The sequence below is a fragment of the Schistocerca serialis genome, chromosome 6 (genome assembly GCF_023864345.2).
Source record: "Schistocerca serialis cubense isolate TAMUIC-IGC-003099 chromosome 6, iqSchSeri2.2, whole genome shotgun sequence".
Taxonomy (NCBI): Eukaryota; Metazoa; Arthropoda; class Insecta; order Orthoptera; family Acrididae; genus Schistocerca; species Schistocerca serialis.
In genome coordinates, this window is record NC_064643.1 from 172,610,587 (window position 1) to 172,627,309 (window position 16,723).

Genomic DNA, 16,723 nt, shown 5'->3' on the forward strand with positions numbered 1-16,723 from the left:
CCTCATTTCAGCTGCATTTGGAAACTCAGCTTAAACATACACTAAACGTCATAATAATCAAACAAAAATATACACCTTCCTGTAGGACACCCTGTACGCGAGGGTACCTCCCCCCACCCAAAAAAAAAGAAAAGTGGAATAACATTGCCGTGCGTGGAACTTGTCTAGTACGCATTTCTGCCGCTACGCGTGTATAGCGCAACTCATTGACAGTTGAGTGCCGCCTGTGTTGTCGACTAGGCTTGCCCTGTTAATCTGCAGTGATTGTTTTCGCTAGCGCCGTTTTGTTCTCGTTTCCTTTTTTATGATGGAAAGTTTAACTGAACAACGTGCAGCTGTGAAGTTTTGTTTTCTACTCGGTAAAAATGCTGCTGAAACTGTTTTAATGTTGAAAACAGCTTACCAAGATGACACTATGTGAAAAACTCAAGTGTGCGAGTGGTCTGCGCGATTTAAAAATGTCGACATGTCGACTGATGACAATCCTCGTTCTGGACGTCCATCAGTTGCCCGAATCGACGAAAATATTGAAAAAATTCGAGTGCTTGTGCTCACAGACCGTCGACAGACAATTGATCAATTGTCAGAGATTAGTGAGGTATCTTGGAGTTCGGTTAAGCGAATTTCAACGGAAGATTTGGGAATGGAAAAGGTTGTCGCCAAGTTTGTTCCTCGGGTTCTGACTGACTGTCCCTACTGGTGATGAGTCATGCTGCTCTCGACATAAAAACACAGCAACAGTCAAGCCAATGGAAGACGTCATAGTCACTCCGCCCAAAACAATGTAGTCAAGTCAAATCAAACATCAAAACAATGCTGATTTGCTGTTTTGATGCCACGGGCGTAGTTCATTCACAGTTTGTTCCCCCAGGTCAGACCGCCAATCAAACCTTTTATTTGGAAGTTTTAAGAAGATTGCGCAACAGTGTCCGTCAAAAAAGATCCAATTTTTGGCAGATAGGAGACTGGTTCTTCCACCACGACAACGCACCTGCAGACAAAGCCATCTCTATTAGACAGTTTTTGCTAAAAATAGCATGGTTCCGCTGCCCCACCCACCTTACCCGCCTGACCTAGCTCCGTGCGACTTTTTCTTATTTTCACGCATGAAAAGGGCCATGAAAGGACACCGATTTGATAACATTGAAGAAGTCAAGAAGAAAACGAGGGAGGAGCTGTCAGCCATTTCTAAAGATGACTACAAAAAAAGTTTCGAACCGTGGAAGCACTAGTTGGGCAAATGTATTAGTTGTAATGGAGAGCGTTTTGCAGGGGATAAGGTTGTTTTGTAAACATTTTGAAAATATACAGCTTTTAAAAATGATTCCGATTACTTTTGGGTACCCCTTCGTACAGAGTCCAGCATTCAAGAGACTTCATACTCAGTGGCTTTCTTGTGTTCGCACTGATCTACACTCTTGCTCATAAATTTAGGATAACTGCAGAACATGGTGCCACAAAACGCGGCACTCCACAAAACTGGCGCTAATAGCATAGGCACATAGGGAACACACACGACACAGATCTGTAAGTCCACGGTATTGGTGATAAGTTGAGAAAACCGTCACGAAACACATGTGCTACAAAACGCCGCTGTTTCCTGAGCATGTATCCCGTTATCAATATGGGATATGATCACCTTGCACACGTACACAGGCCGCACAACGGATTGGCATACTCAGAGACATGTGATCGAGCAGCTGCTGGGGTATAGCCTCCCATTTTTGCACCAGTGCCTGTCGGAGCTCCTGAAGTGTCTTAGGGGCTTGAAGATGTGCAGCGATACGTCGACCGAGAGCATCCCAGACGTGCTCGATGGGGTTTAGGCCTGGAGAACAGGCAGACCACTCCATTCACCTGATATCTTCTGTTTCAAGGTACCCTCCACGATGGCAGCTCGATGAGGCCTTGCGTTATCATGCATCAGGAGGAAGGTGGGACCCACTGCACCCCTGGTGCAAAATGACGTCCCTGTTGCAGTTCCTCTGTCAAAGACTTGCAGGGGTGTACGTGTACCAATCATAATCCCACCCCACACCATCAAACCACGACCTCCATACAAGTCCCTTTCAAGGACATTAAGGGGCTGGTATCTGTTTCCTGGTTCACGCCAGATGAAAACCTGGCGAGAATCACTGTTCAGACTATACCTGGACTCGTCCGTGAACATAACCTAGGACCACTGTTCCAATGACCATGTACTGTGTTCTTGACACCAGGCTTTACTGGCTCTACTGTGACCGGGGGTCAGTGGAATGCTCCTGCAGGTCTCCGGGCGAATACACCATGTCTGTTCAGTCGTCTGTAGACTGTGTGTCTGGAGACAACTGCGGTAAGGTTCCGAGCAAGGCTACCTGCAGTACTCCGTGGCCGTCTGTGGGCATTGATGGTGAGATATCGGTCTTCTTACGGTGTTGTACACTGTGGACGCCCCATACTGTAGCGCCTGGACACGTTTCCTGTCTGCTGGAACCGTTGCCATAATCTCGAGATCACACTCTGTGGCACACGGAGGGCTCATGCTACGACCTGCTGTGTCTGACCAGCCTTCCGTCGCCCTAGTATTCTACCCCTCATAACGTCATCAATAAGTGGTTTGAGCCTTTTCAACACACAGTCACCATTAGCCCGTCTGAAAACGTCTGCACACTTACTCGCTGCACCATACTGTGACATGCACCAACACACCTCTGCGTATGTGGACTGCTGCCAGCGCCATCGTGCGACGACCGCAGGTCAAATGCACCGCATGGTCATACCCAAATCGCCCATCAGAGCGTTGTTTCACCATGTATCAGCATTATCCTTAATTTATGAGCATGAGTGTAGTTACAGTTTTGGGCGTCGGCGCAGCTCTGTGAGCCTGGCGTTTGTGTTGGGCAGGTCAGCGCGGCGCCGTGATGCTGTCTGCGGGCATCCACAGCTTCCCGTTCAAGCTGGGCCTGCCGCTGGGGCTGCCCTCGACGTTCCTGGGCCAGCACGGCTGGGTGCAGTACTTCTGCAAGGCGGCGCTGCGCCAGCCCTCCGGCCTCACGCACAAGAACCAGCAGGTCTTCATCGTCATGAACCCCATAGACCTCAACCTCGAGCCCGCCGCACTCGCCGTGAGTACCACTACTGTGCGCAGCTGCTGTAAAAGTAACGACTGCATCTTGTACCGTATGTACTCGGTATTGTCGAGGCGCATACCTGTTACAAAATACAGAGTGATTCAAAAAGAATACCACAACTTTAAAAATGTGTATTTAATGAAAGAAACATAATATAACCTTCTGTTATACATCATTACAAAGAGTATTTAAAAAGGTTTTTTTTCACTCAAAAACAAGTTCAGAGATGTTCAATATGGCCCCCTCCAGACACACGAGCAATATCAACCCGATACTCCAACTCGTTCCACACTCTCTGTAGCATATCAGGCGTAACAGTTTGGATAGCTGCTGTTATTTCTCGTTTCAAATCATCAATGGTGGCTGGGAGAGGTGGCCGAAACACCATATCCTTAACAAACCCCCATAAGAAAAAATCGCAGGGGGTAAGATCAGGACTTCTTGGAGGCCAGAGATGAAGTGCTCTGTCACGGGCTGCCTGCCGGCCGATCCATCGCCTCGGGTAGTTGACGTTCAGGTTTCATAAGTAACCTTTTTCGTAGGACTCTCCATACAGTTGATTGTGGAATTTGCAGCTCTCTGCTAGCTCTGCGAGTCGATTTTCCTGGGCTGCGAACAAATGCTTGCTGGATGCGTGCTACATTTTCATCACTCGTTCTCGGCCGTCCAGAACTTTTCCCTTTGCACAAACACCCATTCTCTGTAAACTGTTTATACCAACGTTTAATACACCACCTATCAGGAGGTTTAACACCATACTTCGTTCGAAATACACGCTGAACGACTGTCGTCGATTCACTTCTGCCGTACCCAATAACACAAAAAGCTTTCTGTTGAGCGGTCGCCATCTTAGCATCAACTGACGCTGACGCCTAGTCAGCAGCGCCTCAAGCTAACAAATGTACAACTAAATGAAACTTTATAGCTCCCTTAATTCGCCGACAGATAGTGCTTAGCTCTGCCTTTTGTCGTTGCAGAGTTTTAAATTCCTAAAGTTGTGGTATTCTTTTTGAATCACCCTGTATTATAGTTCAATTCTTTTATCTCGGCGTCTCGCGCATGCCCGCCCAGACGCGGGAGATTGCTGCGTTGCCAGCTGCACGCGCCAAGAGAAGCAGCGCCATAGTGTAGTATAGTATAGTTCACAAACCTACGTTTAGGGGGGAGCGCGCAGTTTATGAAGTAAAGCCACCACGGCCGCATTAACCCTTTCGCTGCTACAGAGACGTGCTCCCCTCATTCCGCGCTGTGCGCGATTTTGTCATCACTGCACTGCTCGCCTGTGCAGACACATGATGTTCCGACTGCTTTGACACACTTATCATTCGATTTCACAAAATCTATTTGGTCCAAAAATTTGATTTTTACACATCTTTTTGCTGATACCTTCCCCCCATAAATGACTTAATTTTGTTTCGATTTTCAACGCAGTTATTGTACAACATTAAATGTAGTAAACCATTGCTCGAAATTTGGAAGAGTTTGCAGAGGTAAAAGTCCACAGCGTATACTTTCCATGTGGTTGCCACTAGAAATTTCAAAAAATTACATTCAAACGAATAAAATTCATGAAGTAAGACACTTCGATATTGTTTTTAAATAAAGAATACTAGGCATCAAACAAGGTTTGAATTCAGAACCTTTTGCTTAGCAGCCAAACACCTTAACCATTACGCTAACGCAGCTCATCATTCTATAGGATTCCTGGAGGATTTTAAAGAGTCACACAAAATACCGACAAACAATGTTGGTATGACTATGAATTACTCACGTTTCGTCGAAGTACAATAGGAAATAAACAATTACTGCTGTTCTTTATTGCGAAAAAGCGGTTAGTGAGAATGAATTTCCTTGCTATCGCCTGAATTAGGAGGCTTATTGCTTGTTTGGTTTATATGAAGCAATTGGTATAAAGAATGCTTTTTGCAAACTTTCTTTTATAGAAAGTCTGCTATCAAGACATTGCTTTTATTCAATTACTTTATTTATGACTGAACGTTTCTAAAACTGAAGACACTCGTCCGTGCTCTGCACTACAGTCAAGCTCTGGCAACGTCGTTCTCTGTTCATCGGCTGACTGTGTTTTGTGACGTCAGATGCACAGAACTAACCTAAACTCGGCCGCCGTCGTAAATGACACGCACTTTAGTTATACGTTACTGCATGTCACTACGTAAAATGATTTTTTGAAACTTGTTGTGGACCGTACTCTGACTGTACACGATTATCGATACAAATCACTTTATTTATTACCTCCTCTCAGGGAAAAAAAGGTTGAGCAGCGGAAAAAAAATTTTTTTGAAGAGTGCGCCGCAGCTCGTAGTGTGAAGCAGTCGCCTTCCGTTTCTGGCGTTGGCGCCGCTGTGGCAATCGCAGCTTTGGTGTCTCCCTCTGGTGGGAATGGGGAAAAGTTGCCTGTTCACGTGTATTTAAGGGGCGCTATGAGCTCGGTAGAGGGGTGAGTCTGTCAGTCTCGGCGAGTCGGAGGCAGTTGGTCAGTCAGGGCAGTCTGTCAGTCCGGGACAGTCTGGTCTGTTGGTCAGCCAAGTTAGTCTGGGTCTGTCTCTCGTCCGCATTGGTGAGGCGGTTAGCGTCTGTTGGTCGTCCGGAGTGCTAGTATGTGTTAGGCCTCCAGTCTGCTCGAGTTTGCTCAGGCAATGGGCATTGGCGGTTGGATCGATCGGTTGGTCGGTCGCGCACTGGGACACAAATGACTGGTCCGCCTGGAACGTCGGCGCATGTGAGGTCGCCACGTGAGTTCAGAGGCCGCGCCGTATAGCGAGGGATAGTGGCTTCGCGGCCGACACGAGAGCAACAGGAGTCAACCCACGACATCGGTCTGGCCGGGGCGAGCTGCAACGCCGTGAGACGGGAGATCGGCGCGCCTTCCTGGGTCCGTTGAAGCGGCTGACAGGGGACGGTTCGGGCGAGCGTTTGGGGGTATTGCGCCAGGTCTTCGCCAGAAATCGCAGTATATTAGAAGTTAAGTGATTCGTGATATGTTGTGTCATTTACTTGTTAAATTCTACTTGTGTTCTTGGTCAGTTTCTCGTCCCCAGCTAGCTCGTCTGTATCTCGTCCGCATTTGTTCGGCAGTTAGTGTCTGTCTGTCTGTCGGTCGGTCTGTCGTACGTTAATAGCTGCCTCTGTCATGTTTGTGGGATTCGGATAACGAATTTATTGCTTAAAGGCCGAATTCTTGAAACATGTTTTTGTCTTGCGAAGTGGTATATGTGTGATGTACAGCATGTTGTACATTTTATGTAAGTCTGCAGTTTATGGGTTTTATTTAAATAGTCATTTTAGGTTATAAAGTTGCAACCCTTCCACAGTAAGAGTTCTCAAAAAAAAAAAAAAAAAAAAAACAATTGCACTGACGGTGGCAAATATTTGAGTGTTGTACCATTTCCATCCCTCTTACGGGGTGCATAGTTTATGTGTTTGTGTGAATTGTTAAAATTTTTTTTAGTTTAAAGTAATCTGGTGTGTTGCACATTTGCACCAGTGTACTCTTTCAGAGGTTGTTGTGAGCGGCCATGACTATGGCCGTGTTGAAAGGGAGCAGGCAAGGTTCTCAGTCTGAAGGCTCATACTGTTAATATTGTTCTTTCTGCATCTAAATAAAATTGTAACTTGATATTTCAAGGGCGCTTTTCTGCTTATAATTTTAAATCTGTATTTGAAAAGGGTTTTAGGAATAAAATTCACATTTGTTAAAAGTAATTTGATTTTCCATCAGTTACTTCCTGGCAACTACTTCCACAGTTACCTAGTGTCATTAAATGTGTTAATGTTTTTGATGAATCGCTAGTAAATAAAGTAAATTCTTTAAGAAAAAATTTTTTTTAAAGTAAATTCACGGTTCAAAGGTCACAATTTTTTTCTACGAGGGCAATCCCAAAAGTAAGGTCTCCTATTTTTGTACAAAACACAGGCCCAGTGCTTCTTTCCTAAAAAAAAGTTTGAGGGTACTCCGACATGGGATACAATGCAGCGAAATTTAGTTACAACTGAAGCATGGGATACCACCCATCTACTTTTAGCCATGACGTCATCAACATGCCGAACTACAAAAAAATGGTATCGGACTCTTCAGTTGACTTTATGACTCAAATGAAGCTGACGATACCGAGAAACACACAAACATACAAGAGAAAGTAGTATCGAACACTTCAGTTTACATCACCTCAAATGAAGCATGCGATTTGAGTGCACGCATATCCGTTTAGCACTGCCATCCCCCACTATTAGCGGGCGAAGGCACTACATGCGTGTCGAACTGGCTGCCAGCGATTCAGTTGTCGAGAACGGTTGCCGCAGCTTCGAAATGCTTAAAAACACCCAATGACATCGATTTTCCCACCAAAACGTGCACTGGTATCGTTCGTATTGCAGTTACGAACACGAAAAAATGAAATAAAAAATTTACGTCCGTGAATTAAATCTGTGGCACTCTTCCAAGTTCTCAACATTGTAAAAAAATTACTTTGTCGACGAAAAAGTTTAGGGGTACGCATCCCCAGCGTTCCCCCGGAAGAGCAGCACTGCATAGACCTGCTACCCGTGGCAGGGGTAAAACACAGGGAGCGAAAGGCTATTTACAATTTGTACAGAAACCAGAGGTAACGCAAACTTGATTTTCATTATTTCATACTATTACTGGCCGAATTTAAAAACTTAAAATGCATTCATAATCTGTTCATTAAGAAGTATAATCTAGCGGTAAAGATTTAAAATAGTGAGCGAAGTATAAAAAATCAGCAACTGTCATATATAATGAGGCACCTTAATTAATGACGCCCAAATTACCCACACTATATTTATTCAGCATTTCAGAATGTGAGCGCATAGGCGACTTCCAACGTAATTTCGAATCTATTCGGAAGTTTCTGTCGTCGAAATATCCCACGAAATAATGAAAGGAAATAAGCTTATCGAATCCTGCATCGGGCATGGATGTGTGTGACGTCCTTAGGTTAGTTAGGTTTAAGTAGTTCTAAGTTCTAGGGGCCTGGTGACCTCAGAAGTTAAGTTCCATAGTGCTCAGATCCATTTGAACCATTTAAGCTTATCGCTCACTACATTTTAGTTTTTCATCTCAGCATCTGGCATGACGTTTTACTGTATTACTTAATTTTAATTATAAAAATCAACAGTCTCAGCATCTGGCATGACGTTTTACTTTATTACTTAATTTTAATTATAAAAATCAACAGTCTCTGTTGATTTTTAAGTCCACAGCTCGTGGTCGTGCGGTAGCGTTCTCACTTCCCGCGCCCGGGTTCGATTCCCGGCGGGGTCAGGGATTTTCTCTGCCTCGTGATGACTGGGTGTTGTGTGATGTCCTTAGGTTAGTTAAGTTTAAGTAGTTCTAAGTTCTAGGGGACTGATGACCATAGATGTTAAGTCCCATAGTGCTCAGAGCCATTTTTTTTGTTGATTTTTAAAATTAAAATTAATATTGATACAGTTGCTGACAGGGCCGCAAAATGTTGAAAATATTTAAATTTACTTTATTACTTCTTTACTACTAACTCTTCTCGTAACACATTTTGTAGTGACAGTGTTTTATATACCAACGAACGTACCTGCAAAATTATATCATTGTACGAAATAGTTCATAAAATATGACGTCATAAACTTCGAGATGTGTGAGAAACTATCTTTTCTGAAAACGGAACGCGAATTAGCCAGACTGTACTCATCCAGTGTTTCATAATGAGTGCCTTGAAGGTAGGTGGAACACATAGACTCATTTGTAAAGTAATCAGACGTTTGAAGCTGTTTTTTTGCATGGAATTAGATCCATTAAAGAATTAGGGGTGGGTAGTTACTGGTGCGTCTGTCACAGTCTAGGATAGTTTTTGTCATCATAAACACGTCGTAATAGTGTCACAGACGCAATCGTGTGTGCGCCTTTGCATTGTCGTGCATGAAATAATCACTTTTTTTGGTTAGTTGTTGCAGAACTGCAACACCGATTGTTTGGAGAGTTCAAAAATAATCTGATGTTCAATAAATGTTATATACCTGCAGGCAGTGCATCTGATTAATAAAACGACTATATATATGGTGACAGGTCCAAGAACATTCTATTCAAGTTAACAAAAGTCGGGCACAAAATAAATTCAAAATACTGTGTTAACTTTAATGCAGTATTGAAAATCTTTGAGAGCCCACGATACATTCTGACAAATAATAATTTTTTGTTGTTTCTGTACTTTATAACATTTTTTCTCCTCACACATTCACAAAATATAATGAAGAACACTGCTCGGCATCTGAGAAGTACAGTGAACTGTCAACAAGGAGCATGTCACCAGCAGGTCACGTCGACTTCATCTTACCCGTTAGGGCACGCTCTAGTAAGTACACAATTGGTCCACTTGAACAAATGCTCCGCGTGCGTTGCACATGCGAGGAATTTCAGTGCGGCGACCTTTCGGTTCTTCAGCCGACAAAAAAGCACCTCCCGCAGTCGTCTTGCTCTTCGAGTGAGCGCACTATATATATATATATATATATATATATATATATATATATATATATATATATATATATATAAAACACTCCTGTCCGCTACTGCTATACCATAACCTCGAAGCTGGAGGCAGGTTGTGAAATAAAACTGTCTTATTAGAGCAATTATGGTATAAAGCAACAGAGCAGTGTTACCCTCTGAGAGTAATTTTGTTATGTTGACCGTGTTGTACCTAACGGAGGTGGCTTATCGGAAATGAAAGTCAGAATTACGTAAATGTTTGAACAGTAACAAACGAAATTTTGCCTATCTGCACTGTTTAATGGATAAAGAAAACGGTCGCCAGCCTAACTAGGCAAGAGAATGATTAACATTCTCGTTCAAGAAAATAGTTATTAGTAATTTTAACGGATAAACACAACCTATACTTTGCCACACGCGAGTGCAATGAACTCTGACACACACATATGTTTACGGTAAGATTGAAACTAACACTTAGAGCAGCACAAACTATTTGCAAAATTATAACAGATACCGAAACACACTATTACTTTCAGGGCTTACACAAACTGAATGGTCTTTATAACGTTATTATTACTATTCAATGCAGAATCATTAATTGGATATAGTTTAAGTCTCTCTCAGTTAAATACTTTACTATTTAAAATGAAAGTTAATTGGAATCCACTAACAGGTTGCTTCTCACTATCATTTGAATAAAGATATTATGGTTTTCCTAATTAGTGGTCTTTCCGTTACTTGTTACCGAGCATTAACACAATAGACAAACTGTGGATTCTGTTATACTATTAATATGCACTTCTAATACACAAGAGAGACAAACACTTAGCAAACATGAGTATATAACGTTTCAAAACTGCAGTTTTCCACTTTTACTACCATGAGGCACAAAATTAACATATATGTAAGAAACTGACTCACCTTCTGCGATTTACAACAGCCAGTAATGTGATCATTTATTAAGCAAAACTTTATAAGCCTCAGTCTTAAGAACTTTTAATTTGAAGTTGGCAACAACACATTAATAAGCAGTTTTACTAGGAAAATTATTTTTATCAAGCATTGTTAACTTTAACTCACTCTCTTGCCACATTAACTTTAACTTTCTTTTAACTATGTTCAAGAGGCATCAATTAGCAAAACACTGGCCTCTAATGTTCTTTCAGTAAGGACACTCGGATATCACTTTAGTTCAAACTGAGAGGAACCTGAGAGGTGTTATGACGGGGAGAAAAATCAAGGTAGGTACATAAATTCAAATATAAATTACCTTATATTTGAGCACACTAACACATCCATTAAGCTGATCCTTCACTGTATATCATTGTAGCTTTCCGATGCAATGATTGCGCAATGTGGTGGCAACTGCATGTAGGTAGGTGGAATTGCAGGTAGAATTGCTGTACTCTGTCAGTTCTTGGTGGCGATGATATATACAAATTCCAGAATAGTTCCAGCTATTTATCCATCCATACGAGGCATTGGAAAGTAGCAGAAAAAGCCTCTCTCAGAACCAGAACAATATGTATCTTTTACATGGCAGTGCACAGTTTGGTAGCTCGTCCCCGACTCGTGCTTGTCCCCGACTGACTCTTGTTCCACCTTTTTCACCTAGGCCAACCACAATTTGCGCGCGCTACTCAGTTCCATTCCCGAGGGGAACCACACTACCTTTTATACATTAAAGAACTAAGAACCATAAGTGAGGATCAGCAGTTTACATAACAGCAACCAAATTCATTCAATAAAACAGAACATTTGCACATATTTACATTTCCACAAAAAATTATTCACACAGAAATTATAATTATATAGAGTAAGTTTTGTTCATTCCAAATGGGCCAAAGAATTTAAATGACAGATATACTACATTGCATAGGATCAAATCATGACATCAAAGTTTTAACAAAGAAAGGAGTATACAGTTTTGTGTTATCGTTCAATCAAACAATATTTACAGAAGCTTAATGATGTCATATTAAATGAAACAAAAGCAAAATAAATCATTAGAGCATTAGAGCTATGGTGTTACACACACACACACACACACACACACACGTACACACACACACACACACACACACACACACATATATATATATATATAAACAAAAAAACTGTGTACGATAACTTAGTCTTCCGTAGGTGAGATGTAGACGAGTGCTTATTTCGCTGCGTTAAAGTATATTGCATTCCAAAGGAAGTAAGAACTCGACATGTACTAACTATTCACTGTATAATGGCCTAAAACGCCAAAACTAGCTTTGGAACGAATGAGTCAATAAATACAACTTAGGTGGAAGAATCCCCTTTAGTATAGCCAACTTTTCTACTGTTTAAAAATAGTTTATTTCATGAAAACTGTTCCAACCGTTTATGTTCTTATTTATGCATAGAATAAGATCTTCCTCTCTTCAGGTATTGTAAAAAATAGGTCATTTTTCGCTTACCGATATCTGGCCTCTCTTATGGAAGAACACTCATGGAAAAATTATGCAAGCCATCATGGAACATGTGCAATGTGTCACGAAAACAAAGCAAAATGTATAGAGGCTCAGAAGAAAAAAAGCAAGAAATCCACTATTAAAACGTGAGTGCGGCGTGAGTTGGTTACCCTGCCATTGTTAGACACACCTCAAAAACAGTGTAATCGTCAAAACTTTATAGTAAAGAGACTTTGACGTTGACAGCCCGTTCCGTTGACGACTTGTGTGAATGTCATCATTGACGACTTGTATGAATATCATTTTTGACGACTTATATGAATGTCGTTATTTGAAATGCTTTTTTTGGGATGCTTTGCCTTTCCCATCCTTTAAGTACGAATCGACCATAAGCTGTTTCGTTACCAGCTCAACTACAGATTTGAACCAGTAAATTTCGTTGTAAACGAACGACTCTCTCTGCTGGCCGGAGTCGCTGAGTGGTTCTAGGCGCTACAGTCTCCAACCGCGCTACCGCTACGGTCGCAGGTTCGAATCCTGCCTCGGGCATGGCTGTGTGTGATATCCTTAGGTTAGTTAGGTTTAAGTAGTTCTATGTTCTAGGGGACTGATGACTTCAGCAGTTAAGTCCCATAGTGCTCAGAGCCATTTTTGAACGACTCTCTGGTCAAACTCAATTAGTCATTGTGGGTGCGCGTCATGTGCGTACAGGTAAATCAACCATCAACCTCATCGTGAGTCAGTCGGTGTCGTAAGCAATTAGTTGGGTGTGCCAAAGCCACCCTAGGTGGCTATGACTGTGCCTACTACCGAGTGTGGAGTCTTCTGTGAGCGACTAAGATTTCTTATGCTTTAGGTGGATTATGTTTCAACCTGCCAGGTTAGCCGAGAGCACTAATCCACTGCTTCCTGGACTCGGGTAGGCGCACTGGCCCTGGATCGAATCCACCTTGCAGATTACCGACGTCGGCCGGTGTGCTGGCCAGCCTGGATGTGGATTTTAGGCGGTTTTCCACACCCCGCTAGCTGAATACTGGGCTGGTCCCCACGTTCCGCCTCAGTTACATGACTCGCAGACATCCGAACAGGTTCACGGTATTCCATGGATTACACTGGATGCAGACACCAGGGGTACACTAATTATGTCCCGGGAGTACGGAGTGGCAGCAGGAAGGTCATCCGTCCACCCCTTAAAACTAACCTTGCCAAATCCATGCCTACCATACGAAACTGTGGGACAAGGCACTAGTAAAAGGGAAAGGAAGAGATGGTTTATGTTTCAAACTAAGTTCTGCACACATTCTAGCAAAGGAAGTATGTCAGCATTTATATTCTGGATGGCTGTGCGCACATTTGTTGGGCTTGCACTTAGGTATAACTGAAGATTGTCAGCGCATAAAAGAGATTCACAATGGGAGATGATTCGACATGTCTTTAACGTATAATGAGAAAAGTAACGGGTCCAATACTGATCCTTGTGGGACCCATGATACTACATTATTCCATTATGGCCTCTTTGTTCCAATCATTATGCTCTGTTGGCGGGATGTAAGGTATGTGTGGAGATCTGGCGAGTATGGTGGATGTTTAAGTTGCATCATCCTCCTTTTTGCCAGGAACTGTTTGAGATATTGGCTGTGTGTGCGTGCATTGTAGTGAACAAAAAACCAGGAACCTTGTTGTTCATACTGCAGTTGTCCCCTTCGTAGACGTTGCATGAAACGGCTCAAAATTTCAACGCCGTTCCCTCAGGTAGAAATTCCTTGTGGATAATACCCCGAAAAAGTGTTGAGCATCGTTTTGACGCGTGATTTTTCGGCTCTGACCTTTCTCTGATGAGGTGATGTCGGAGAACGCCTTTCCACGCGTTGCAGTTTCGTTTCAGGGTCGTAACACAGATACCAGGTTTCATCCTCAGTGACAATAGAGTTCAAGAAATTAAGTGTCGCATCTACGGTTTGGACATTATTCTCTGAAGCCTCTAAACATACCTGCTTCTGATTGTCAGTCAAGTGATGGGGCACAAGACATCAACACGTTTTACTCTTCCCTAACTCCTAGGTAAGGATTTGTCGCACTGATTCACGGTTCATCTAGAGTTCATCCGCTATCGTGTGCAACAGTTAATCGACGGTCGTTCATGATTAATGTCCTCACTTTCTCAAGGTTTTCGTCACTGATGGTGGTCGCCGGTCGTCCGCTACAGGGGATTGTGAGAAATACACTTTCTCGGCCTCCTCAAAAATGGGCGAACTACTGGTAAACACACTTCATGGACAGTGCTTGATCCCCATAAACACGTACCAGCTTTGCATGCGTTTCTTTCGGTGTCTTGTCGAGCTTAAAACAAAACTTGAAATTGGTCCTTTGTTCGTTCATTGTCCTGTTCTGAGTTCAGAATCAATGCACTAAACAAGCACTTCGCCCAACAGCTCAAACATGGAATACACACGATGCTCAAGGAAACTACGGTGGGGGCAGGTTGTGAACACCGACCACTATGCAGGTGTAGCATTGTAAGTCGCCAGTGCTGCCCGATCGACTGTTCTGACGTCATTCACCGAAATTTATTGTCAGAGGTTGTACTAGGGGGGACCCAAAAATAACTGGATTTTCTTTCTAGAAAGCATATACTTCATTGTTTTCAAATACAACCTTAATCTTCTTCGAAGTACGCTCCATTAGCATTAATGCACTTGTCCAAACGTTCATTCTACTGTTCGGAGCACCTTTTAAATTCGTCCTTTTTGATACCTGCTAGCACTTACATGACATTGCGTTTTACATCTTCCACATCCGCAAAACGCTTCCCTCTCAAGTCTCTTTTCATCCTCGGGGATAGGAAGAAGTCTGAGGGTGCTAAATCCGGCGAATAGGGCGCGTGGGTCAAGGTAGTTGTCTTTGTTGATACCAAAAACTTTCGAACGCCGAGAGCCGTGTGTGCGGGAGCATTGTCGTGATGCAGGAACCACGCCAGAATTCCACAGAGCCGGTCGTTCGCGCGACAAACTTCTGCGAAGCTGTTTCATAACCTTCAAATAGAATTGTTGGTTTACTGTCTGGTTTTCAGGGACAAATTCAGAGTGCACAATCGCTTTGATGTCAAAAAAACTGATCAACATCGTTTTCACATTCAGTTTCACTTGTTGAGCTTTTTTTGGTCGAGGTGAACCAGGTGACATCCATTGTGATGGCTGTTGTTTACTTTCTGGATCGTACCCATAGCACCATGACTCATCACCTGTAATGATTTTGTTGGAAAAATGTGCATCATCTTTGAATGTGTCCTTCATTTCGAGACAAGCTTGAATGCTACGATCCCTTTGATCTCCGGTAAGAAGCTTCGGCACGAATTTTGCTGCCACTCTTCGCATCCGAAAATCGATGGTCAAGATGCGCTGAATTGAGCTCCAGGATAACCGGGACAAGTTCTTGAGTTGGTCGATTGACTTGCGTCGATCTTCACTGATGAGATCACGGATTTTGTCGATGTTGTCTTTGCTTCGAGCAGTTGAAGGTCGACCGGAACGGGGCTGATCTTCAACCAACATTTCTCCCTTTTTGAACCGAGAAAACCATTCATACACTTGTGTTTTATTAAGAGCATGGTCTTTGTAGGCTGTCTGAATCATCGCAACAGTTTCTGCTGCGTTCTTGCCGAGCAAAAAACAAAACTTCACTGCCGCACGTTGTTCGTAAGAACTAGCCATTTCCTTGTGTCAAGTCTGCACTGTACGCATACTCAAAGAACTGTCAAAGAAACCACACTTCTCACTGTTGGGTGACGCCGCGTGGCAGAATGACTCAGCAGAGCTCCTACTACAACCCTCTGGCGGCGCAACCTGCTACTACAAATACACGATTGCAGCATTACGATTCCGCCTACTTTTGGGTCCCCCCTCGTATAATAATAAATCAGTACTTAAATACATATAACTATAAAACTGTCAGTATATTTAGAACGGGAAGCCGATATTTTTATAGCCCATTACGTCGATATCTTTACCGTCAATATATCGATATATGGGTACTTTTTTCAATCTATCGAGGGTGGATAATAATGTTCTTTTAAATACTGGTATATTGGATACCCGATATTTTTAAAAATATCAACAGTCCTAGTACCATCCTGCATAGCAGACAGCTCTCACAACACATGCAATTTTAACGCTGACATATAAACGAAAATGACCACTCGAGATAGGCAAGATTCAGTACAGGAATGAAACGCCAGGTGCCCTGCAGTATAACCACAGTCCAACATAACAGTCGCGACACTCATTACTGTAAAAGTTGTTACCGTTTGATGGATGGAACTACACTAGCGCTCTAAGCGGCGTGTAAGGTGAACGTCACACGCGTCGTAAGCATAATGTTTCTTTTGCATCCACTTCCTACGTATTTTACGAAATATTTGAGTTATTTTCTTGCCTCCAACGGTTTGTGTAGTATCAGAAGGCATATATGTTTCTAAAAAGATTCTAAAATAAGCACAAGTATGGACAAAAACCATTAATCGAGTGGCAAGCTACAACACATTCGTGAAGAAACATTTGTGACGTTGGACAGAATTGCGACTTACCACGTTGGTAACAAAAGAATATAAACACACAGATTCACACATGTACTTCTACATGCGAAAGCGATCGACAGCTCATTTATCGTTC

At 42.7% G+C, this 16,723-nt stretch overlaps 1 protein-coding gene across 1 annotated transcript in view; it reads left to right on the forward strand.

Annotated features, from left to right (window-relative positions):
- The window catches only part of LOC126483806 (arrestin domain-containing protein 17-like), a 151,302-nt gene that overhangs the window by 111,831 nt on the left and 22,748 nt on the right, over positions 1-16,723 (forward strand). Inside the window, exon 3 of the mRNA XM_050106988.1 lies at positions 2,884-3,104. Coding sequence (XP_049962945.1) covers positions 2,884-3,104 — 221 coding nt within the window. The remainder of the gene's footprint in view (positions 1-2,883; positions 3,105-16,723) is intronic.